Source organism: Protobothrops mucrosquamatus, unplaced genomic scaffold (genome assembly GCF_001527695.2).
Source record: "Protobothrops mucrosquamatus isolate PMUCROS unplaced genomic scaffold, P.Mucros_1.0 scaffold4280, whole genome shotgun sequence".
Classification (NCBI taxonomy): Eukaryota; Metazoa; Chordata; class Lepidosauria; order Squamata; family Viperidae; genus Protobothrops; species Protobothrops mucrosquamatus.
Genome location: NW_015390196.1, coordinates 16753 through 39634, shown reverse-complemented (window position 1 = coordinate 39634; position 22882 = coordinate 16753). Strand labels below are relative to the sequence as shown.

General features: G+C 53.9%; 4 protein-coding genes across 4 annotated transcripts in view; 2 read left to right on the top strand and 2 right to left on the bottom strand.

The window, feature by feature from the left end:
- The window catches only part of PADI2 (peptidyl arginine deiminase 2), a 31335-nt gene extending 25324 nt beyond the window's left edge, over window positions 1-6011 (top strand). The window contains exons 12-16 of the mRNA XM_015828152.1: window positions 2143-2287; window positions 2570-2663; window positions 3781-3866; window positions 4614-4742; window positions 5744-6011. Of these exons, the coding sequence (XP_015683638.1) occupies window positions 2143-2287; window positions 2570-2663; window positions 3781-3866; window positions 4614-4742; window positions 5744-5977 (688 nt within the window). The 3' untranslated portion in view covers window positions 5978-6011. The remainder of the gene's footprint in view (window positions 1-2142; window positions 2288-2569; window positions 2664-3780; window positions 3867-4613; window positions 4743-5743) is intronic.
- Window positions 6012-8716: 2705 nt separating this feature from the next.
- On the bottom strand, window positions 8717-12578 carry TRIM62 (tripartite motif containing 62). Its single transcript, XM_015828156.1, has 6 exons — window positions 12389-12578; window positions 11846-12333; window positions 10824-10919; window positions 10479-10735; window positions 10266-10381; window positions 8717-9294 (listed from the first exon to the last, which is right to left on the bottom strand). Exons 1-6 carry the CDS (start codon window positions 12576-12578, stop codon window positions 8744-8746), a joined length of 1698 nt encoding a protein of 565 aa, XP_015683642.1. The 3' UTR covers window positions 8717-8743.
- Window positions 12579-12597: 19 nt separating this feature from the next.
- On the top strand, window positions 12598-14535 carry SVBP (small vasohibin binding protein). Its single transcript, XM_015828155.1, has 2 exons — window positions 12598-12780; window positions 14194-14535. Exons 1-2 carry the CDS (start codon window positions 12598-12600, stop codon window positions 14278-14280), a joined length of 270 nt encoding a protein of 89 aa, XP_015683641.1. The 3' UTR covers window positions 14281-14535.
- Window positions 14536-16610: 2075 nt separating this feature from the next.
- Window positions 16611-22882, bottom strand: TMEM269 (transmembrane protein 269). Its single transcript, XM_015828154.1, has 7 exons — window positions 22837-22882; window positions 22369-22436; window positions 19436-19583; window positions 18960-19057; window positions 18397-18540; window positions 17829-18029; window positions 16611-16818 (listed from the first exon to the last, which is right to left on the bottom strand). Exons 2-7 carry the CDS (start codon window positions 22391-22393, stop codon window positions 16709-16711), a joined length of 726 nt encoding a protein of 241 aa, XP_015683640.1. The 5' UTR covers window positions 22394-22436; window positions 22837-22882; the 3' UTR covers window positions 16611-16708.

Here is a 22882-nt window from a genome sequence, read left to right as displayed (position 1 = left end):
CTTCCCTCCCTCCCTCCCTCCCATTGATCCCATCCCTCCCTTCCTTCCTTTCCTTCCCTCCCTCCCATTGTTTCCTTCCTTCCTTCCTTCCTTCCTTCCTCCCTTCCTTCAAATACATTATGAAAAGTGTTAATGCAGGAGGAAAAAAAGGCCGATGTGAAGAAATCTTTTTCAAAAGGCATCGCAGTGCCGGCCAAGGATCTCGTGTGGCCCGAATCTTCCCGTGGAATCCGTCGTGTGCCTGCAGGCAATGCAATGCCGGGGCGTCAGGCCTGTCCCAGCTGGGACCTTTAGGAAAGAAAGACCCTGGACTCCATTTGTAGCAAAAGGGATCCTTTTACTAAAGCCAAGTAGTTGCAGCACAAACAGAGCCGGATCTGAATGTTCCCGTTCAAAACCTGCCTTTTTCATGTTTCCCGGGCCCTCCCCAATGACCATTCACGAGTGCCCAATAATACAGCTAGTCCTCTAGTTACAACAGTTCCTTCAGTGACTGTTCAAAGTTACACAGACCTGTGACCGTTCCTCACGCTTAACGACCGTTGCAGCACCTCTACGGGTCACGTGATCCAAATTCAAACCCTCGGCAACCGACTCGGGACGGTCACAGCGTTCCCATGGTTACGTGATCCAGTCTCGCAACTTTCGGACAAGCCAAGTCAACGGGGACGCCAGATTCATTGAACAAACCGGGCTACTAACGAAACAAACGCAGAGTTTCGCTTAACAACAACCGTGGCAAGAAAAGTCGTTAAAACGGGGCAAAACTCACTGGACCAATGTTTCACTTAGCAACGTAAATTCTGGGCTCAGTTGTGGTCGTACCTTGAGGACTATATTTGAATTTGGCGTTTTGGTAACCGCTTTAAGGTTGGTGCCTCGTTGGTGTTACTTCACATTCCGTTCTCACGCTCCTGCCCTTAGTCTCTTCCGGATTGGCACCTCTGATTCCTGTCGCCCCTCCCCACTGCGTTTCCTTTCTCTCCCCCTCCCACGTTTTAGGGCAGGATGCCAGCGGAGGGAAGCGGGTCGAAGCGTTTGCGGTGGCAGACCTGACGCAGGGCTCTCGGATCCCTCTCCCTGTTGGGGGAGACGTTGGCCAGGAAACTTTTCCCCCTCTCGCTTTCCCTCCCCAGGGCCCCGATTTCGGCTACGTGACCCAGGAGCCCCTCTTTGAGGTCGTCACCAGCTTGGACTCCTTTGGGAACCTGGAAGTCAGCCCCCCGGTCTCCGTCCACGGGAAGGAGTATCCTCTGGGCAGGATCCTCACTGGAAGCAGCTTCCCCACGTAAGCGGGAGAGGTTTGGGGAAGCTGGGAAATGCACTTTATTTATTTGTAGGCATATTATGGCAGCACACTCACCGTTCCCCTCCTTCTCTCGTTTCTTTCCTTCTCTCATCCCTCCCTCTTATCCTTCCTTCCTTCTACCCAACCATTTTTCTCTCACCCCTCTTTTCCTTCCTTCCTTGCTTCCATCCAACCATTCTCTCATCTCTCCCTTTCTACGTTCCTCCCTTTTTCCTTCCTTCCTTCTGTTCACCCATTCTCGCATCTCTATTTTCCTTCCTCCCACCCTCTCCTTTTTCCTTCTATTACCCATTCTTCTCTCATCCTTCCCTCCCTCCCTTCCTTTCCTTCCTTCTGTCCATCCATTCTTCTCTCATCCCTCCCTTTTCTTCCTTCTTTTTGTCCACCCATTCTTCTCTCATCCCTCCGTCACTCCTTCCTTCCCTTCCTTCTCTGTCCACCCATTCTTCTCATCCCTCCCTCCCTTTCTTCCTCCCTTCTCCCTCCCAACTATTCTTCTCTCATCCCTTTTCCTTCCTTCCTTCCATCCATCCAACCATTCTCTCATCTCCCTTTCTATCTTCCTTCCTCCCACGAACCCTTTTTCCTTCTTTCCGTCTACCCAATTATTCTTCTCATCTCACCTCATCTCTCCCTCCCTCCCTCTCCTTCCTTCTGTCCACCCATTCTCCTTCCTTCCTTCCTTCCTTCCTTCCTTCCTTCCTTCCTTCCTTCCTTCCTTCCTTCCTTCCTTCTTTCCTTCCTTCCTTCCTTCCTTCCTTCCTTCCTTCCTTCCTTCCTTCCTTCCTTCTGTCCACCCATTCTACTCTCATCCCTCCCTCCCTCCCTTCCAGCTCTGGGGGACGCCGTATGACCAAGGTGATCCGCAACTTCCTCCATGCCCAGCGGGTCCAGTCCCCGGTGGAGCTGTATTCAGACTGGCTGACCGTCGGCCACGTGGACGAGTTTGTGACCTTCGTTCCCAGCCCTGGCAAGAAGGCAAGACGGGCACAACTCCCCTTTCCTGCTTCCTCTCCCCGCCTTCTCCCAGTGGGCATGGCTTTCTGGCGCCCTTCTCCGCTGGGCTTCCAAAGAGGGCCTCCCGCTGGGTTGCTCCAACCCCCGAGATGAATAACAGTAATAATAATAATAACAATTTATTAAACGTGGGTGCCGCCGGATGCCCGACGTCTGGGAAGCAGGGAGGGTCTCACTTCACCCGTGCCACCTGCCCCCTCCCCCAATCTGACCGGCCCCCTCCTCCTTCCTTCCTTCCCCCAGCAATTCCGGATGCTCATGGCCAGCCCCTCCGCCTGCTACAAGTTCTTCAGAGAAAAGCAGAAAGAAGGCCATGGAGAAGCCACCATGTTTAAAGGTGGGCAGTCTCCAGCATCCCCAGGTGCAGATATTTGCCTGGTGGGGCGGGGGGGAGGCAGCAGAAACGGAGTGAACACTAGTGAGGTGCTCTTCCTTAAGACTTGGAGGAAGCCTGCAAGTGTGTGCCAGCAGCAGTGCAATTTGTGTGCCGGAGGGAGCATGGCCAACGCATCGGGGTGTGTGCGCTTCTGCACAGCCCTGCCATCTGCTGGAAACCAGCTGCAGAAGCTGCAAACTAGGTGTCTGGACAGGAAAGGATGCGGTGGCATTTATGCGCCCGCTTTTACCCCGGGCTCTAAAGCAGATGCGTGGGACCGGCAGCTTTTTCGGCCGCGAGGGTGTGCAGCGGGCGGGCAGGGCTGCGATCCTAGTGGAGGCAGGTGGCTCCATCGGAGAGCTAGTGAGGGACCAGGAAGAGCAGCGCCCGGAGCAGGTGGGGGGCGATCCCGAAAAGGGTGACATTTTATTGCCCGACAGCAATAACTTGCCTCCCAAGTGGGCCATTCCTCTTCATTTGAAAAGGAGGTGAAGGGGACGTAAATCACCGGGCTTCCCAGTTCCACGAAGGGGAGTCGACTCCAACAGAGATCAGCTGCCAGGCCCGGGGGTCCCTGGGCACTGCCTGGCTGCGGCCTTTGCTTCGCCGGTTCTGCCTTCCTGGCCAGGGGCAGGTGGGCTTTGAAGGGGTCTGAAAAAGTGGAGGGTTTTTTCTTGCGCCTCCCACATTGTGGTCATCCACAGGAGGACACAACCCCTCACGTCTGCACGCTCTCTCTCTCTCGCTCTCTCCCTCCCTCTCCCTTTCTCTCTCCCTCCCTCTCTTCCTCTTTCTCTCCTTCCCTCCCTTTCTCTCTCCCTCCCTCTCCCTCCGTTCTTTCTCTCCCTCCCTCCCTCCCTTTCTCCCTCCTTCCCTTTCTCTCCCTCCCTCCCTTCCTCTCCCTCCCTCCTTCCCTTTCTCTTCCTCCTTCTCTCTCCCTCCTTCTCTCCCTTCCTCTCCCTCCCTTCCTCCTGTCCATCCCTTCCTCTCTCCCTTCTTTCTCTTCCTCTCTCTCTCTCTCTCTCTCTCTCCTTCTCTTTCTCTCTCTCTCTCTCCCTCCCTCTCTCTCTCTCTCCAGGATACTCTGGCACAGACACCAAACGCGTCACCATCAACAAGGTCCTTTCCAACGAGATTATGGTGCAGGAGAACCAGTATGTGCAGGTGAGGCTTTGCAGGGAGGGGTGTGTGTGTGTGTGTGTGTGTGTAACTTTGCTTTCCATTTGCCTCTCTAAATCCCCTTATGCTTTATTCCTGGTCACCTTCTAACTTTGGTGGGTCAAAAGAGATTTGAGAAAACCATAATCAGAGCAAAATAACAGAATAACAGAATTGGAAGGGCCCTTGGAGGTCTTCTAGTCCAACCCCCTGCTCAAGCAAGGGACCTTGCAGTATTAGGGGCAGCGCAATGGTGAACAGAATGCGAAGGATGTGTATGTTCTTATTTGTGGTTTTTACTTGTGTGCAGTGTGCACGGTGGACAGCATTTAATTTCGTTGCGAGTTAAACAATGACAAAAGACCCATAATTCTATTCCGACAAGCAAAGTCAAGCCAGAGTCACTTAGCGACCATGTGGCTTAACTTAGCAACTGCAGTGATTCGCTTAGCAGCCGTGGCGAGAAAAGTCCCCAAAACGGGACCCAACTCGCTCCATAAATGTCTCACTTAGCAACATAAAATTTTTCGGCTCGGCTGTGTGTGGCCGTAAATTGAGGACTGCCTGTAGTTTCTCGTGGATCTTTTTGGGGTTGCATTTCTCCCATCTTACGACGTGTCCTTCTAGCTGTGGCTTCCCGTGAGTGAAGAGCCCCCCACCCCAGGAGGACCCCATCTGACAGAGAAGTGGGGAGGGGGCTGTTTGGGGGTCTCCTAATCCTGGGTCTGGCCTCTGCTTCCTCCCCCCCCCCAGAGGTGCATCGACTGGAACCGCGACATCCTCAAGAAGGAACTGGGCCTGAAAGAGGAAGACATTATCGACCTGCCCGCCCTCTTCAAGATGGACAGAGAAGGGAAAGCAATGGCTTACTTTCCCAACATGGTGAGCCTGGGGGAGGGGGGCACACTGCTCTCCAAGCCCCCAGCCCCACCAAGTCTTGGCAACACCTGTTTGGACCTTCCTTTGCCCCCCCCCCTTCTCACCTTTTTAAAAATTGCACATTTGCTTCTTGCAAAACCAGTCCCTGCAGACATTGGGACCTGAGTTTGACCTGGGTTTGGGTGGGCCCGATGGACGGAGTGAGGAAAGCCCCCCCCCCAAAAAATAATAATAATCAGGAATGGCAGCCTTGGGGATGCTGAAAGGGACCTGTGGAGGTGGTGGCTGCAGGTCAGCTGCTGTTCTGCCTCCTTGCATTATCTAGGAGGGCGGATAATAGCCACAGCACTTAAAAGACTTATATACCGCTTCACAGTGCTTGACAGCCCTCTCTAAGCGGTTTACAGAGTCAGCCTGTTGACCCCCCCAACAATCTGGGTCATTTTATCGACCTCGGAAGGATGGAAGGCTGAGTCATCCTTGAGCAGGTCAGGATCGAACTCCTGGCAGTGGGCAGTCAGCCTGCAATACTGGGAGGGAGAGAGGGAAGGAGGGAGGGAGGGAAGGAAGGAAGGAAGGAAAGGAGGGAGGGACAGCAATAGTACTTATATCCCGCTTCACACTGCTTTGCAGCCTTCTCTGAGCGCTTTACAGACCCAGCCCATTGCCCCCCCCCCCCCACAATCTGGCTCCTCATTTTACCGACCTTGGAAGGACGGAAGGCTGAGCCAACCATTGACTTGGGATCGAACTGCTGGCAGTGGGCAGAGCCAGCCTGCAATTCTGCATTCTAACCTTTGCGCCACCGCGGCTCTTAAGGGCCGTGTCCTGCCAGGTGCTCGCTTATCCCCTCCCCAGCCGGCTTCCGAAACACAAGGCCATTTCTGCCCCCCCCCCAAAATCCTCTCCCTCACCCCCCGACCCAACTCCTCCTGGGCTTGGCTTTTCTCTAGCGTGGTGCCCCCCTCCCTTGTTTAGCCCTCCCTTTCGCTCTGCCTTCTCAGGTGAACATGATCGTGCTGTCCCGAGACCTGGGCGTCCCCAAACCCTTTGGGCCCATCATTGAGGGGGAGTGTTGCCTGGAGCAGCACGTCTCCTCCCTGCTGGAGCCCCTGGGCCTGGCCTGCACCTTCATCGACGACATCTCCTCCTACCACAAGCTCCTGGGAGAGGTCCACTGCGGCACCAACGTCCAGCGGAAGCCCTTTGCCTTCAGCTGGTGGAAGGTGGTCCCCTGAGAGGGGGGCCGCCGCCGCTCACCGGGAAGACGAGAGGGGGAGCCGGTTTCTCACACACACACACGTCGGCCTTCTCTGTGCCTGGCGGACCTGCCGGAGCCGGCCTGCTTGAGGAACCGTGCGGGTCAGCGGGTGCTGCGGGGAAAAAAACTGTCTGTCTGAACACTACAGAGAAGCGTGTTGTGTTGATTGGACACAAGACTCTTAACCTCTTTAAGGAGTGTTTGCAGGACCCAACTGGGTGTCCTGACAACTGTGTGTGTGGTGTGGGTTTTCTTCGCCCCCCCCAATTCCTTCCTTTTCTTTCTCATTTTTCTTTTCTCCTTCTCCCTCTTTTCTGCCTTTCTTTCTTCCTTTCTCCCTCCCTTTATTTTCCTTCCTTCCTCTTTCACTCACTCTTTTCTCCCTTTCTCCTTTTCTGCCTTTCCCTTTCTTCATTTCTCCCTCCCTCTTTATTTTCCTTCCTTCCTTCCTTTCCTTTCTCTTTCTCTCTCTTATTCACTCACTCACTCACTCACTCACTCATTCTTTTCTCCCTTTCTTTTCTGCCTTTCCTTCTTCCTTTCTCCCTCCCTCTTTATTTTCCTTCCTTCCTTCCTCTTTCTTTCTCTCTCTCATTCACTCACTCATTCTTTTCTCCCTTTCTTCTTTTCTGCCTTTCCCTTTCTTCCTTTCTCCCTCTCTATTTTCCTTCCTTCCCTTCCCTCCTCTAATGTAGCCAAGACAAAGCCCCTTCCGCACAGGTGGGGGTGCGTGTTGCAGCTCTCGGCCTTTGTTGAGGGGGGCCACTGTGGAACAACAGGAATAAAAACGAGGTGACAAACGGTTGTGGCCTGGCCATTTTTGCAGAGCGTGTGCTGGGGGGGGGGTGTTGCAGAGTGTGGTGTTCCTTCCCGAAGAGGGACTTGCAGCAACGATTTCGTATTTTTATTATCCCTTTGAACAAACCACTTCTGGTGCTGCTAGTAAGACTTCTTGCCCCCCACAAACTCACGCACCGTTCCACAGCCAGAATAACAGCTTACCTGAGGAAATTTGGGGGGGGGGAGAGAGAGGAAAGTTTGAGGTTGAACTAAAAGCTTTTCAGCTTGGATTGGAAGGAGACCCGGCTGTTCTGGAGAGATAGTTTTTGGTGGGGGGGGAAAAGCCACTGGGAGGGAGCAACGGAGAGACCGAAGACACGAACGCTTTCAGCAGAAGGGAAAAAAAATTCTTGTTTCGCTCCCCACCTAATCCCCTAAACTTGGTTAATTTAATGTGGGATTCTTTTTGCGGCTCTCTTAGGCTGCCCGAATCTGTCCCGTTTGAGGGTTCAGTGGCGTTGTAGAAAACGGGCGGATTTAACAACTCTTCTATGTGGATGCAGATAATGCTGCAGGCCTTGAACAAAAGGGGTGTTGCTAGACAAAACCTGGCTGGAATTTCCTTTCATCCCGACAACCAGCATCTCGGCCAAGCTTGCGGCACCCCAGTGTCTGGATTTTGGGGTGCCAGGCACAGAGAAGAACAAAAAGGGAGAGCAGGGCACCAAATGCAGCGCGGAAATGGAGCCTAAAATCGCTCGGTTCTGGCTCAGCCTTCCCGACGGCCCCCATCAGCCTCCTACCATTCCCCCCCCCAAAATTCATAAAACATAAAGCCTTACGAGACAGCTCCATCTACTGGACAATCTTTTAATTACAGACTCGGGGTAAAGGTGTACATAAAAAAGCTCCCCTCTGGCACGGAAGCCCCAGCTGAATTCTCTGGCCGTCCCCCTGCCCAAACCCATCCAGTAACATTTTCCTCCCCTTCCCCCTCCAGACACCCCCTTTACACCCCACCCTGGCAGCCCCCCCTCCCATTTAATAGCATGAATTAAGCCAATGCTGCCCTCTTGTGGCCAGCTTGGAGTGTGGTCACATGTTAACAGTTGCATTTAGCACCAAGTTTTCCTTCCTGACAACTTGTATTCTGAAACGGGACAGCTTTGCTTTTAACCACACAGGTCAGCGCAGACCCTGCTGACTTTGGAGGGTTCCCACATTCAGGATACCCAGAACAGGGATCAATTAATTCAGCAGTCAGGTTATGCTTGCGTAGACGCAGCTAAAGCAGCCTCGTCCCTCAAGTCTTTGAATGCGGAGGCTGGCCAGCGTGGAACCAAGCCTCTCGTTTAACACCGTAAACAGCCAATAATTCTATTCCCCCCCCCCCCTTTTTACAACAAACACATCCTAGGGGTTACAAGACAAACCTCCCATTGAACGTTAAAGACCCGTTAGCCCTATTTATTTTCTGGCTGGTCTGCTTGTTCCCTCCGCTTCCTGCCCGGCTAAGAAGCAGGAATTAAAAACCAGTTCAGATCCGTAGTGTGGGCCTTCCTTCCCTCCCTCTTTCCCTGTCTCCCTCCCCACTTTTTGCAAAAATGACAGGACAGGGGGAAAAGCATGCAAAAACAAAAGAGTTGCCCGAACAAGGCCGACAATGAGAACACAAGACAGCCCTCCACCTTAAAAGCCCCCCCCCCAACTCCCCATTATACCCTTCCTCACTGCGTCTGGGAAGCGGCAAGCGTCTTAGATCCCCCCCGGAGGGAGTCCAAGGCCCATCGTTCACGAGAGCTGCTTTCCACGCTCTGCCCGCCTAGGGGAATCCTGACCAGCCCGGTTCCCTGCTTGTTCAGTCCTGGCAGCTGGAAAAATTATTCCAGACAAGCTCACATTTTGCCAGCATCGGGCTAATTTCTCCCTTCTGCGCCGGGAAGAGACGAGACCAGGAGAGTCCTTAGATCCGGATGGTGTTGATCCGGAGCGGCTGCACGTTCTTCCCGTTGGCGTGGCTCTGTCCGGGGCTGAAGTAGGAGCAGAGTTTCCCCGGGAACTTCTCCCGGAAGGTGTAAAGCCACGCCATATCATCCGCGTTGTAGAAAATGAGCAGCCCCTTGGCGTAGTCCAGGAAGACCCCCACCTTCTCCAGCTTGCTCTTGACGTTCAGCCGCGTCCAGGGCTCAGTGCAGGCGCTGTACTGGTTCCCGTCGTGCATGACGATGCAGTAGAAGCCGCGGCTCGGCTGGATCTGGATGTTGCCCTTGCGGGTGACGGCCTCGTGGGCCAGCCCGATCATCCACTGGGTCTTCTCCGAGACCACCACCTCCCAGTAGTGGATGCCGCTGTTGAAGGCCGCCGAGCCCAGCACCGACACCTCCACGTCGAAGCGCTTGGGCGAGTCCTGCAGCGGCTGCGGGTGCAAGTTGCCGTAGGAGACGATGGTGCAGTCGTCGGAGAGGATCAGGCGCTGGTGAGCGGTGGCCGGGTCCAGGGTCAGCGTGGCAGGCACTGGGGGAGGGAAGAGAGAAGCCAGAGTGAGGTCACCTGGATGGAGAGGGGGTCACCACAGAGAAGTCAACGCCAAATAGGATAAGCGTGGGGAGTGAATTCCTTTGGGAGAGGTTAAATTGCCATCTGGATGTCTGAAGGCCCGGGGTGGCCTTCCTTACCATCGATGGTGGCACACTGGTTAGAATGCAGGATTAGGCTGCTTCTGCTGACTGCCAGCAGTTTGGCAGTTCGAGTCTCACCAGCTCAAGGTTGACTCAGCCTTCCATCCTTCCGAGGTCGGTAAAATGAGGACCCAGATTATTAGTGGCAAAAGGCTGACTCTGTAAACCCCTTAGAGAGGGCTGCAAAACACTGTGAAGCGGTATATAAGTCTTATTGCTTGGGAAGGAAGGAAAGGAAGGAAGGAAGGAAGGAAGGAAGGATGAGAAGGAAGGGAAATAAGGAGAAGGAAGGAAGCCATGGTGGTGCAGGGGTTAGAATGCAGGATTGTAGGCTAATTTACTGCTCACTGCCAGGAGTTCGATCCTGACTGCCTCAAGGTTGACTCAGCTTTCCATCCTTCCGAGGTCGGTAAAATGAAGACCCCGATTGTTGGGGGCAAATATGCTGACTCTGTAAACAGCTTAGAGGAGGCTGTAAAGCACTGTGAAGTCTTATTAGGAAGGAAGGAAGGAAGGAAGGAAGGAAGGAAGGAAGGAAGGAAGGAAGGAAGGAAGGAAGGAAGGAAGGAAGGAAGGAAGGAAGGAAAATAAGAAGGAAAGAAGCTGTGGTGGTGCAGTGTTACAATGCAGCATTGCAGGCAAACTCTGCCCACAGCCAGGAGTTTGATCCTGACCGGCTCAAGACCCCGATTGTTGGGGGCAAATATGCTGACTCTGTCAACCGCTTAGAGAGGGCTGCAAAGCGCTGTGAAGCGGTATATAAGTCCAGCTGCTATTGCTCTCTACCTGGGCCAGGAGCCTGCTCACCTGGCTGGATGTCCTGGAAGAGGGATTTCCAGATGGTGTACTGCAGAGGCCCCATGTACTTCGAAGTGGGGAAGTCTTCGTAGGTGAGGTTAGTCTCGTGGATCTTCCCCTTCAGCCTTGGGGGGTGGGTGGGGGTGGGAAAGGAGACTGAGGTTAGCCACTGCGGTGCCCCTTGCCCCGCACCCTGGCTCCGCCCCCACAGCCCCCCCCCACCTCTCCGAGAGAGAGGCGATGCCGGCCAGGAAGCTGTGCTTGTCGGTTTCCGCCAGCCTTTCCTGCAGGATCTGGCTGCCCTCTTGCACTTTGCGCAGCTGCTGGCTGTAGCGCTGGATCTTCTGCTCGATGTCGGTCAGCGTCCGGGCCGTGTCGGCCTCCAGCTCCTCCAGCATGGCCTTCTGGCGTTCGCGCAGCAGCCTGTGCAGCCGCTCAAAGGCCTCGCCGATTGTGGCCCGCAGGCTCTTGGCCGAGGACTGGAAGACACAGGCAGGTAGGCACCGGATGAGTCCCGGTCCCCAGGGGATGGGAACGCCCGGGGCAGAGCCCCTGCCCGGCCCTTACCTTGGTCTCGGCCAGCTGGTGCTTCAGCAGAGCCAGGGCCTCCGTGTGGCCACGCTCGCTGTCCTGGAGGGTCTGCAGCTGCTCCTTCAGTTCCCTCTGGAATGAGACCGGCATTGGGGTGAGGGGCTCTCGGCTGTGTCTGGGCAGCCCCCAACTTGTCCCAGGCAGGATGGGATAGAGTGGGCACCCCCCCACTGGGAGCATCCACCATGGAGAAGCAGGAAGCCCCTCCCACCCCATGGCTGCTCCACAACAGGGGCAGAGCAGGGCCCCAGATGCCCTTGGCCAGCCTGGCACTCACCCCAAAGACATAATAGACCCTAGCTGCCCCCATGCCAGCCTGACACCCATCCTGGGGAGACAGGGAGTCCTGATGGCCAAGCATGGGAGGCAAGGCAGGGCCCCAAGTGCCCCCCCCCCACCCAGGGAAGCAGGAGTGCCGCTCCCACCTTGGAGACATTGCAGACCCCAGCTGCCAACATGCCAACCTGGCACCCACCCAGGAGAGACAGGGAGTCCTGATGGCCAAGCATGGGGGGCAAAGCAGGGCCCCAGCTGCCCCCTCCCCAGGGAAGCAGGAATGCCCCTTGGCCAGCCTGGTACCCACCTGGGCCAGAGGGGACTCCCAGCTGCCCCCATGTCAGCCTGGCCCCCATGCTGGGGAGACAGGGAGCCCCCATGGCTGCCCCCTCCCCAGGGAAGCAGGAGTGCCCTTTGGCCAGCCTGGCACCCACCCTGGAGACACAGCAGACCCCAGCTACCAACATACCAGCCTGGCCCCCATCCTGGGGAGTCAGGGAGCCCCGAGGGCCTGGCATGGGGGGCCAGGCAGGGCCCCAAGTGCCCCCCCAACCCAGGGAAGCAGCAGTGCCCCTCCCACCCTGGAGACACAGCAGACTCCCTGCTGCCCCCATGCCAGCCTGGCCCCCATCCTGGGCAGGCAGGGAACCCCCCCTGGCCTGGCATGGGGGAGGGGCCAGAGCTGCCCCCCCAGGAAAGCCCCTCCCCTGCCCCTCCCCCACCTGCATCTCCTCGAAGGCCTCGTCCAGGCCGGTGACCTGGTGCTGCTCGTGCAGGGCGGGCCGGTCGCAGAAGAAGCAGACGACGGCGCGGTCGCTCAGGCAGAAGAGGCGCACCTTGGCGTGGGCCTTCCCGCAGGGCGAGCCCCCGGCCCGGCCGCCCCTCCCTCCGCCGCCGCCCAGCGCCGCCTCGGGCGGGAAGGCGGCGAAGCGCTCCACGATGTTGGCCAGCTTGAGGCTGGGCGCCAGGGCGGGCGCCGAGAAGGCCCGGCGGCACTCGGGGCAGTCCCGGGCGGGCGCCGCCTGCGCCTCCTGCCGGCTCCAGTGCTCGGAGATGCAGCGGCGGCAGAAGTAGTGCTCGCAGCCGAAGCTGACGGGCTCCTGGTAGAGGCCCAGGCAGATCGGGCACAGCAGCTCGTCCTTCAGGCTGCAGCCCGGCGCCGGCACCGCCATGACAGCTTCTTCCTCAGACCGCCGATCTCGGTCGGCGCCTGCGCAGTAGAGGCCCCGCCCAGAAAACTTGACACCTCCAGACTAAAACGGAACCGATCTTCTCTCCGCCTTCGGGCGCTTCTCGGTAGGCGTTCCGCACTTCCGGTGGCCGGACCGGAAGCGGCGCCTGACTCGCCCGGCCCGTGCGTGAGGCCGCTCTGGGCCGCGCCGCCGTCGTCGGTGGTGGCTCTGTGACGCGGTAGAAGAGTGACGCCTGCGCGCTGAGGCGCTGCTCGGCCGCCATCTTGGTCGGGCTGAGGGGGATGGAGCCCGGCGGGGGCCGCCGCGAAAAGGTCCCGCCGCCGCCGCTGGTGCTGCCGCCCGCCAAGGGCAAGGAGGGCCCCGGGTCCGGCGGCGGTGGCGGTGGCGGCGGCGGCAACGCCCGCCTGGAGAAGGCCAAGCAGCGCTCGGCCCAGCAGGAGCTGAAGCAGCGGCAGCGCGCTGAGGTGGGCGGCGGTCTCTGAGGAGAGCCCTGAGGCGGGGGCCCGCCTGAAAATAGGGCTGCGGCCTACGAAACGCCTCTCTGAGCTCCCCCACAGGGAATGAAGCCCTCTTGACGGCGGGGTGTCTGTGTGTGTGGGGAGAAGCCTCCGGGCCTGGGGAACTCCCCGCCACTGTTGCGTCTGACTTAGGGGGCTCCTGAAGAGAGATTTTGGGGGAGGGGAAGCCTTGGACTTATAGGGCGCGCTGCTACTTGTCAAGCCCCCCCCTTTGCTCTTCAGGGGGGTTGATCCTCAGTGAGAGTACAGGCAGTCCTCGACTTACGACCATAGTTGAGCCGGACATTTCCGTCGCTAAGCGAGGCGTTTGCTAAATGAATTTCGCCCCCGATTGACGACCTTTCTTGCCACATTTGTTAAGCAAGTTACTGCGGTTGTTAAGTGAACCACACGGTTAAGTGAATCCGGCTCCCCCATTGACCGCTTGTCAGAAGGTGGCAAAAGGGGATCACGTCTCACACACACACACAGATACTGACCCGTCATAAATGTGAGCCAGTTGTCAAACGTCTGAATTTTGATCACGTGACCGTGGGGATGCTGCAACAGTCATAAGTGTCAAAAACGGTCATAAGTCATGTTTTTCAGTGCCGTTGTAACTTTGAAAGGTCACTAAATGAATGGTTGTAAGTCAAGGACTACCTGTGTTAGGTAATAAAGGTGGGATAAAGATCAAATAATTTTGGGTAGGCCAAGGGGAACTGGAAGACTTCTTTTCTCTAGCCCAGGGGTAGGCCACCTTGGCTGTTTTGTGACTCATGGACTTCAACTCCCAGAATTCCTGAGCCAGCATGGGGGAATTATGGCCCCTTCATGACTGGTGGACTTCAACTCCCAGAATTCCTGAGCCAGCCACGCTGAGGGGAAAGGGAGAGGTTTCCAAGCTGAGCCATGCCGGCTCAGGAATTTTGGGAGTTGAAGTCCACGAGTCATAAAAGAGCTAAGGTTCCCCACCCCTGCTCTAGGCCCTAAAACGGTTGCAAGGCAAGCCTCTGTTTTTTGTGGGAGGGAATCCTATTGGCAGCTTTCCATTTGTCTGCCCCTGAGAGCTGGGACGTTTTGGGTCTAATCCAAACATGTCAATATTGAGGAAACCCCCCCCCCCCGCAAGGGTCAGTGGAACCATCTAAGTTATCATTCATTGTGCAGTCTGGGAAATGTTTGGTTTTGGCATTTTTCCCCATGTATCAAGCCTTTCCCAAGGACCTAAGATAGGCAGATGTTGTTTGTATTGGTATTGTACTGTTAAAATAGTTTTTATCAGATTATTTTCCTATAATAAATGCTTGGGGGTGGATGAACAATTTCGTGAGTTGAAGAGTTTGGGGACAATGGCTTAACCTCTCCTTTGGTCTGCAGATCTATGCCCTCAACCGGGTGATGACGGAGCTGGAACAGCAACAGTTTGATGCCTTCTGCAAGCAGATGAGGGCTTCCAGTGAGTGACAGCCAGATCTTCGCTCCCCACACAAGACTTCACTCAAGGTCTGGACACTGGACCACGGTCAGTGGCCTGTTAAACCACGGTGAGAAGCCCCCAGACCCTTTTTTCCTCTGGGCTACGGCAGTGCCTCTCAGCCGCTTCCAGGTCCACCAAAAGTCCTTGCCAAAATGGACTTTCTTATTGTTTGAACTGTTTTTTTAATCCTATTTATTAAATAAATGTGTTTTATGTGTGTGCAAATAAATATCTGTCTGTGAGACCAAAGTCCAGTGCAGATATGGTCAGGACCATTACGATACTTCCAAGCAATCCAAAAGTCAGAAAAAAGTTTTCCCTCCTTCTCCCTCACCCAAAACAGATTCAAGGTGTGCTGCCTCTTCACTTGGAGGCATTGCTTGTAAGTCACTGATGGGTAAATAAATGGAGAAGAGTCCTGAGGCTCTGATTGTTTGGTGTGACATAAAGTTCAAATGATTTCTTGCTGCACAGAAATGTTATTTTGTATATCTGAAACCTGATGACCATCCCTTCCCTCTTTGCTCAAGGTTTATAAGAAGGGGTTTATAAGAAATGTTGAAATTTGTGTGGTAGTAAAGAGTGTAACACTACAGCCTCCTCCCTCCTGCTCCAGACCTTACGAATGCCTCCCTTGCTTGTCACAGTTCCCAAGCACACACACAGTACAAAACAAAAATAACACAACAAAATCTCTTCATGGTTTTCTAAGTTTAATATTTCCTCCAAGCACGAGAACATTAGTTTCAAGTATAGTTTTCCAATGACACAACGCCCTCTTCCTGCTTTCTTTTCCTCTGGAGTTTTTAATTAAAGAGCTCTTGGGAAAAGCCCGTTTTCCAAATGTACTTCGTTACCCTGATAAATATAAAAAACATTAAAAGCGCTACCTGGCACAAGCATTTGGGACTCCTCTTTTCGCAACCCAAATCTAAAATTTCTGCCATGATTCTGGCAAGAATTGAAGTCAAGGTGGAATTCTAGATCGCAGACCTATCAGTAAGGTGTGTACAAAGGATTCCTTTGGCAAAGCTGGGCAACTCACAGATACTGGCAGAAGTTTACACCTCCCTTTAGCTCCTGACTGGTGGCAGAGGGATGTGTGGTGGGAAGGATGCCACGCAACTGGACTTTGTTTTTCTTTGAAGACATTTCGCTTCTCATCTAAGGAGCTTCTTCAGCTCTGTTTTCATGTGAATTTGATGTATCTGTCCACGGAGTTCAGACGTTTTGGGGAACACTTCCAATTCCTGTGTTTTGATCTTGACCCAAGTATCGTCCACATACTTCTAGCAGGGTGGAATTCCTCTGAAGGAGTTTAGTCCAGAGCTGAAGCAGCTTCTTGGATGAGAAGCAAAACATCTTCAAAGAAAAACAAAAGAAGCACCTTTGGGACAACTCTGACCTGGATGACGGAGAATTAACTGGCCTGTTTGCTTGGCAATCTGCTTCCGGAAGTCTTTCTTTACACAAGATGGGGACTTGATTTGGAGGCCCAGCTGGAGGGAATCATTCCCAAACTGTCTCCAGCAGCAGTGGTGGAGGTTGGCTTAGATTCTGGATGGCACATTGAGGTTTTTCAGGTGTCCTGCTTCCTGTCTACTCTGTGGAAAGGCTACTCACCCACGTATAGAACGTGTGCACAGATTGCAACTTTCTTGGAAAGCAGTGGAGTCTTTCAAAGAGCAAAGAGTTTGACTAGCAGTTGTGGGTCAAAGGTAGTTTAATACCATCTCGCCCATTAAGAGCCGGACTTTGCTCTTCTGCTACTTATGAGGGCCTGGATAACAAGAGGGCAAGTCACGTGAGGGGTAACTTCCTCTTTCTCTTAAGGGCCAAATTTGGCTCCGAAAGCAGTGGGAATTCCTTCTGCCTCAGTACCAAGGTTGCAAATTCAGCTCGTTCACTTGTTGCAAAAATCAGGTTAAAGAAGGGCGGGCCTCTGATGTATCGAGAGTGAGAACGTCACAAGAGGGGAAAGTGGCAAGAGAAGAGGTCTGTATTCAAGTTTTCCCCTTGTCCCTGAAATCTATCAGCCAGTAACTGATACTGGCTTTAAAAAAAACAACAAAAAACCGAAGCAAGAATTTTGCCTCTTAAAACTATATTGCACTTTATATATATATATATATATATATCAGTAAAAAGAATCTGTATATATCTACACTGACCAAGGGCTCAGCATGTTAGCCAGCTATTGACTTCGTTCCTCAGGCAACAGGCAGCCCAGCGAGGGGAACGCTGCCAGAAACAAGGGCTAAATCTCCCAGACGTTTTATCACCTCAGGGTGATGAAAAACTTTAGGCAAAATGTGGATTTTTTTTAACACTGGATCCGTCCGTCTTCCCAGTCGCCGAAGACTGCCTCGGCAGGGTGCAGTGCTGGCATCGTCCACGCAACGTCCACCGAAGAGGTTAGACTTTGTAACTCCACAAAGTGTTGGGGAAAAAAATGTACGATACGGACCAAATCAGGAAGTAGACAGAGGCCAGGAAGGAGGCGTGAAACAGGAGCACCAAGATACCTACAATGGCCAAGAATGAAAAGAAACATCTTGATGCGGCGAGCTAGATCGGATTCTATATCCCTTCCTTGGCACCACCACGTGATATTTTGAAGACCCGTCGGATTTCAGTTTTAGGCCATCAGACACAACAGTCTTGTGCCTCCAGATCACAGGTGGATTCCTGCTGCAGATTAGCTGATTTATGGGGGCCAAAGTCCCGTTAGTCCTGCTCTCTGGAGTATCAGCGCACCTTTGCTGCAATCCCCACCCATTCAGGGTTTTTTCCCCCAGAAGAAACGGGAGCAGTTTGTTCACTTCTGTTTACCCTAAAGTCTTGCAAGGAAAAAGATCAACTGGAACTGGGAATTGTGGAGTTTGAGATTCAGAAGACGTGAGACAACATCAGTAAAGACCTCACTGTCCCCTGAATCCAGGCGTGTTTGCACATTTAAGCACAAAGGGCGCTTAACATTTTAATTTTTCCCCAAACCGAACCATTTTAGCTTCTCGCACCATACAGTCTGTTTTTAATTTTTATTTTTAGCCAGCTCTTCCTCTCCAGGGTCTAATGAGACTTGCAGTCTCCAGATTTTGGAGCAATCAAAGGTCCCTCTAGATCAGAGGTCCCCAACCTTTTGGGCACCAGGGACCGGTTCCGTGGAGAGAGGTTTTTCCACGGATCGGAGGGTGCGTGGTTTTGTGTGCTGCCTGCATCCCACGGATGGGACTTTGCTTGTTTGTGCGGACTGGTTGCTGGCATGCCGCGGCCCGGTACCGGTCTGTGAACCGGGGGTTGGGGACCCCTGCCCTAGACTCTTAGCAAAACGGCTTCTGGGCTTTCAAAGACCAGCTCAAACTTTTAGAGGTGATTAGTTTGGTTCAAACTATGTCTGAATCTCCAAAGTGACTGCAAATAAGCCTCTTTTTTTTTTTTTTTTACAAAGAGAGACAAGCTTAGTCTCGTGATAAAGGAACGCCTTCACATTTGATTTCCATATTGGGCAGGCCAGGAAAGACTCTGGACATACCTCCTGCGAAGATGGCCTTTTTCCAAGCCTGGGACTCCAGCACCTTGTCATGGGGGTAGAAACCCTGGTCCACCATGAAGAGGATCATCACTATCGCCATCAGGCGCATGGCCACGAGGTGACCACCGGTCAGGAAGTAGGTGGCAGCTACCATGGAGGCGCCATAGGGGCATGGCAAACCCCGGTACATAAAGGGCATCCCTGCAGATGAAGAGGAGGAGAAAAGATAGGCACCAATCCACGGAGGTGCAGACGTAGTCCTGTGTCCCCTAGCCACACACACACACAAAAAAAAGATGGGCTATGTTGTGTCATCACACAGATCCCTTTGTGCTGTTGGATAGGTTAAAATACCGGCTGGAAGTACGTTGAAAAGCGCACCAGTTCCTTTAACGGAACTGCGGCACCCAGAATCTTTTTTACAAAGCACGGAATCGAGACGCCACTTTTCCTGTCTCTCTTCCTCTTAAACCTGGCAATGACTACTTGTGGCATCAAAGGGGGGGGGGACAACTTTTTAAAAGCCCCCCTCTGCCCCCCCATGAGATCCTTTCCCACCCAGGCTCACCACTGGAGAAGAAGCATAGCCGCGTGAACACCGCCAGCACGTAGACGATCACCAGCAGGCCGCCGAGGAATCCGTGGGCCTGGAGCAGGAGCCCCGTGGCCAGGCCAAAGGACGTGAAGTCGGCAAAGTCGTCCAGTTTAGCCCCTGCAGGGCGAGGCGAAAAGGGACGTGGTTAGTCTCCCGTCCAAAGCCAGGATCTGCCCACAGTCGCTAGCCGAGGACAGAGGTCTCAGCTTTCATTCATCAAAAATGACATTCAAGCCACACTTAAGACAGGGAAATGGGACCCAGCTCCAGGCCTCCTTCGGTTTGAAAGAAGTGGCCCGTTGCTCCCTAGATAGCAGCCACGGACTTCTTGGAAGGACCGAGGCCTCTCCCATCCTCCCGTGGCTCGGTGACGTCCTCTTTCATGGATTCCCCCTTGGTGCCTCTCTTTAAGGACCACCTACTCTGTAGCTTGGCTGTTTCCACATCCTACAACGTCTGGAGATTGGCCAGATCTTGGTGATCCCTAACTAAAGTGAGTTGGAGGGGAAGGCCCCAAGGGGAATGGGGGGACTCACCCAAGGCAGAGCAGGCGTTGAGTTGCCTCGCCACAGCTCCGTCGGCAAGGTCCAGCACGAATCCAGTCAGGACTAGCCAGCAGGCGTAGTGGTAATGCCTGGAGGAGAAAAAAGGCAAGATTGCTTCCTGCCCTGGTGTCCGTGGATGCTCTCCCCGTCTCCCACCCACAGCAGGTGCTGCCATCCCTCTCGATCTCTGGATCCAGAAAGGCCTGGGCAGTAGGGATTCTCTCTGTCTTGAATCCAGATGGATCCCAACCTTGCCTACGGAGGCAGAAGGACAGGACTGCAGCTTGGCTTAGCCAGCACTGCTGTGTGAAAATATACAGCTGGGTGATCACCGTGCCCTGCAGTTCTCTGCAGTGGCACAAGAGTGGTGCCAAGACCCTGGCTGGGATCTTTCCAATCCGCCCAGTGTCGATCCCTCCTTGAACGGAGAGAACCCCGGCACAGCTCCGGGCTGACCTTCCACCTACCCGTTGAGGCTGCAGAGGACGGAGGAGAGGCCCATGAGGAGGTTGGCCATGGAGATTGAGTTGGCCGCATTCTTGCGCAGGAACTCAACGGTTTGCGCGCGGCCTGCCTGCTCCCTCAAGAAAAGCTTCTTGGTGTACTGCAAGACTCCTGGAAGACATCCGAAAGAGTGAGAAGCCGAGAGGATCCCCGGGCCAGCCGCGAAGAAGTGCCCGGAGCGCCTCCGTCCCGTCCCTCCTCAGCACGCTCCCTTCTCGTTTACAAAAAGGAGACATTGGGGGGGTTACAAGACCAGCTGCGTTCGTCCTGCGTGTCGGGAGCCCGTGTGCGTTGGCAGAAACACGCAGAGGAGGCCAGTTCTTTCCCAAGCGCCGCTTACACACACACACACAGTTAGTTTATTCTGCCCATGTGCATTATACCCTAGGCTGCACAGGCAGCCAGCCGTGTCATCAGCCTCTGAAGCTGCCTCTCCCATGGCGAAACGGCCGGCCAGCCCGCCTGGCGGAAAAGGCGGCTGCAGCAGGAGGGCAAGTGCTGACTCAGCTCTGGAACTCCATGGATGACCGACTGCCTGCATTTCCAGCGACCTGGATTCTCTGCCTCATTGGGCACCTGCGGGCAGCTGCGGGCTTTGGGTCTCTCTCTCTCTCTGCCCAGAGGATTTCACGTGGTTCCAGATAATAGATCTGAGATACGGAGGGCGGTGCAGAAAGGAGACCACGTCAAAAGGCCTGGGGGTGGGGCAGGAAGCGCCCCCCTCCATTTTGTTCAGGGCCTCAAAGCAGTCCCAAGATAAAAGGGCAGGGGCAGGGATGGCGAGCCCCTTCCCCGCAAACGAAGCAAAAACACCCCATTTTTTTTCTGTCACATGGCTTGGAACGCATCCACGTATTCATTGGCCGGTTAGTTTTTTTGAGTGCAAAAACGCAGCGGTAATAATCACTGAGAAAGGAGCAAAATTCAAATCAAGCACCCCTTCCGACTGTTTTAAGCTTGCAGTGTTCCATATCTCAGGGGCTGCCCCAAAGAAGAGGGAGTCAAGCTATTCTCCAAAGCGCCTGAAGGCAGGACAAGAAGCAACAGATGGAAACTAACCAAGGAGAGAAGCAACCTGGAACTAAGGAGAAACTTCCTGACAGTGAGAACAATTAACCAGTGGAACCACCTGCCTCCAGAAGTTGTGAATGCTCCAACACTGGAAGTTTTTAAGAAGAGACTGGACAGCCATTTGTCTGAAATGATCTAGGGTTTCCTGCCTGAGCAGGGGGTTGGACTAGATGACCTCCAAGGTCCCTTCCAACTTTATTATTATTATTATTATTATTATTATTATTATTATTATTATTATTATTATTATTATTATTATTATTATTATTATTATTATTAACTATTTGTATCCAAATCGGAATCCCAGGGAATCTGTGGGGAGCCCAAGCTGGGTGCCTCTCTCTGAGCGTTGAGGTTTTTTCCCCCTCTTCTGTTCCTATGCCAGACTTTGCCCCGGGGCCAAACACCCAGCTTTCCAAACAATCTGTTGCCACAATGCCACAAACCACTGGATTACGTATTCATTGACCAGCTTTTGTGGCTCACGGTCTTCGGACAGGCACCCTCAGCAGGCTCTGTTCAAGCATCACCCTTAGCCAGGCGAGATGGGAGGAGGGGGGGACACAGCAGTTAACTTCTAACAATCAAGACTGTAAGCCTGGCTCTGCCAGATGTGCTTAGCTTGGGTTCCCAGGGAAGATAACGCAGCAGGACAGCCCTACCAGGATAGGTGGAAGGGAAGGGAGATTAATAATAATAATAATAATAATAATAATAATAATAATAATAATAATAATAATAGTAATAAAGCTTCCCCTTATTGCCATCTGCCCCAAGAATAGTTAATAATAATAATAAAGTTGGAAGGGACCTTGGAGATCATCTAGTCCAACCCCCTGCTCAGGCAGGAAACTCTATACCCTTTCAGACAAATGGCTGTCCAGTCTCTTCTTAAAAACTTCCAGTGTTGGAGCATTCACCGCTTCTGGAGGCAGGTGGTTCCACTGGTTAATTGTTCTCACTGTCAGGAAGTTTCTCCTTAGTTCTAGGTTGCTTCTCTCCTTGGTCAGTTTCCATCCATTGCTTCTTGTCCTGCCTTCAGGCGCTTTGGAGAATAGCTTGACTGCCTCTTCTTTGGGGCAGCCCCCGAGATACTGGAACACTGCTATCATCTCCCCCCTCGTCCTTCTCTTCATTAAACTAGACAGACCCAATTCCAGCAGCCGTTCCTTATATGCTTTAGCCTCCAGTCCCCTAATCATCTTTGTTGCTCTTCTCTGTACTCTTTCTAGAGTCTCAACATCTTTTTTACATCGTGGTGACCAAAACTGGATGCCGTATTCCAAGTGTGGCCTTACCAAGGCCTTGTAAAGTGGTATTAACACTTCACGTGATCTCGATTCTATCCCTCTGTTAATGCAGCCCAGACCCAGCACCAAAGGGTCTTTGGGGGGGGGGTCCTGGGTTGGTATAGGCTGGGGTGTTTTCTTCTGGGCTGGCAGCCTTCTATGGAAACAGCTGTGTTTTCTGCCCTCCTGCAGCACTGGCAGCCCTGCAGAGCTGGGAGAAAGGGGTGCCCCTCTGCTTTGCTGGCATCCAAGGACGGGTCCCCTCAGGGCAATGGAAGCCGAAGAAGGCCGGTGCGGTGGATGGAAGTAAGTCTCAATTGAGCTCAATTCCCCTTTCACCCTTTGGGGACCAAAGCGGACCCCGTTGCCTTTGGGGTGGCTTCCTTGCTGGATTCTATGCCCCCCTGGTTCCCAGTTTATTTGGGGGGGGAGAGGGGAGGAACCGAGCTATTTCTGCCCGTTGCAGACCAGCCATTGGTGGGGGAGAGAGGAGGCCTGGGTGAAGGGGGGGGGGTGGAGCTCTGCCTCTGACTTACCGGAAGGGGGCGATACCATCCACATTGTGGTCAGCTGTTCAGCCAGAAATCCCTGCCCACTGACGTCTCTGAAATGGATGAAATGGGGCCCGTTAAGAGGCCTGCCTGCCGCTTGGCAGAGGGAGCCATGAAAACAGAGCACAGAGGGGTTTTGTCCGCTTGTAAACAACGAGCGAGATTCACCTCCCTGGCAAGCCAGCAATTCTAGCATTTTCCCAGGCTGCAAGCCATCAGTCCATCGCGCTCGGGGGCAACGAGGTTTATTAAGAAGAGGGTGGATGGGGTAGGGGAAGCCCAGAGGGGACTCCCAAGTGGGGTAGATCATCTAATGGGGCTGCAGCCAGTTTCACCGAGCGGTGACGGCCTCCAGGTAAGAAAAACCAGGCGGCGGTGAGTTCTAGTCCCACCTCAGCCATAAAAGCCCGCTGGGTGACCTTGGGCCAGCCCGTCCGTTTCAACCTAACTTACCTCGCACGGAAGCTGCTTAGGGTGAAAAGCGAAGGAGGGTGGAGGA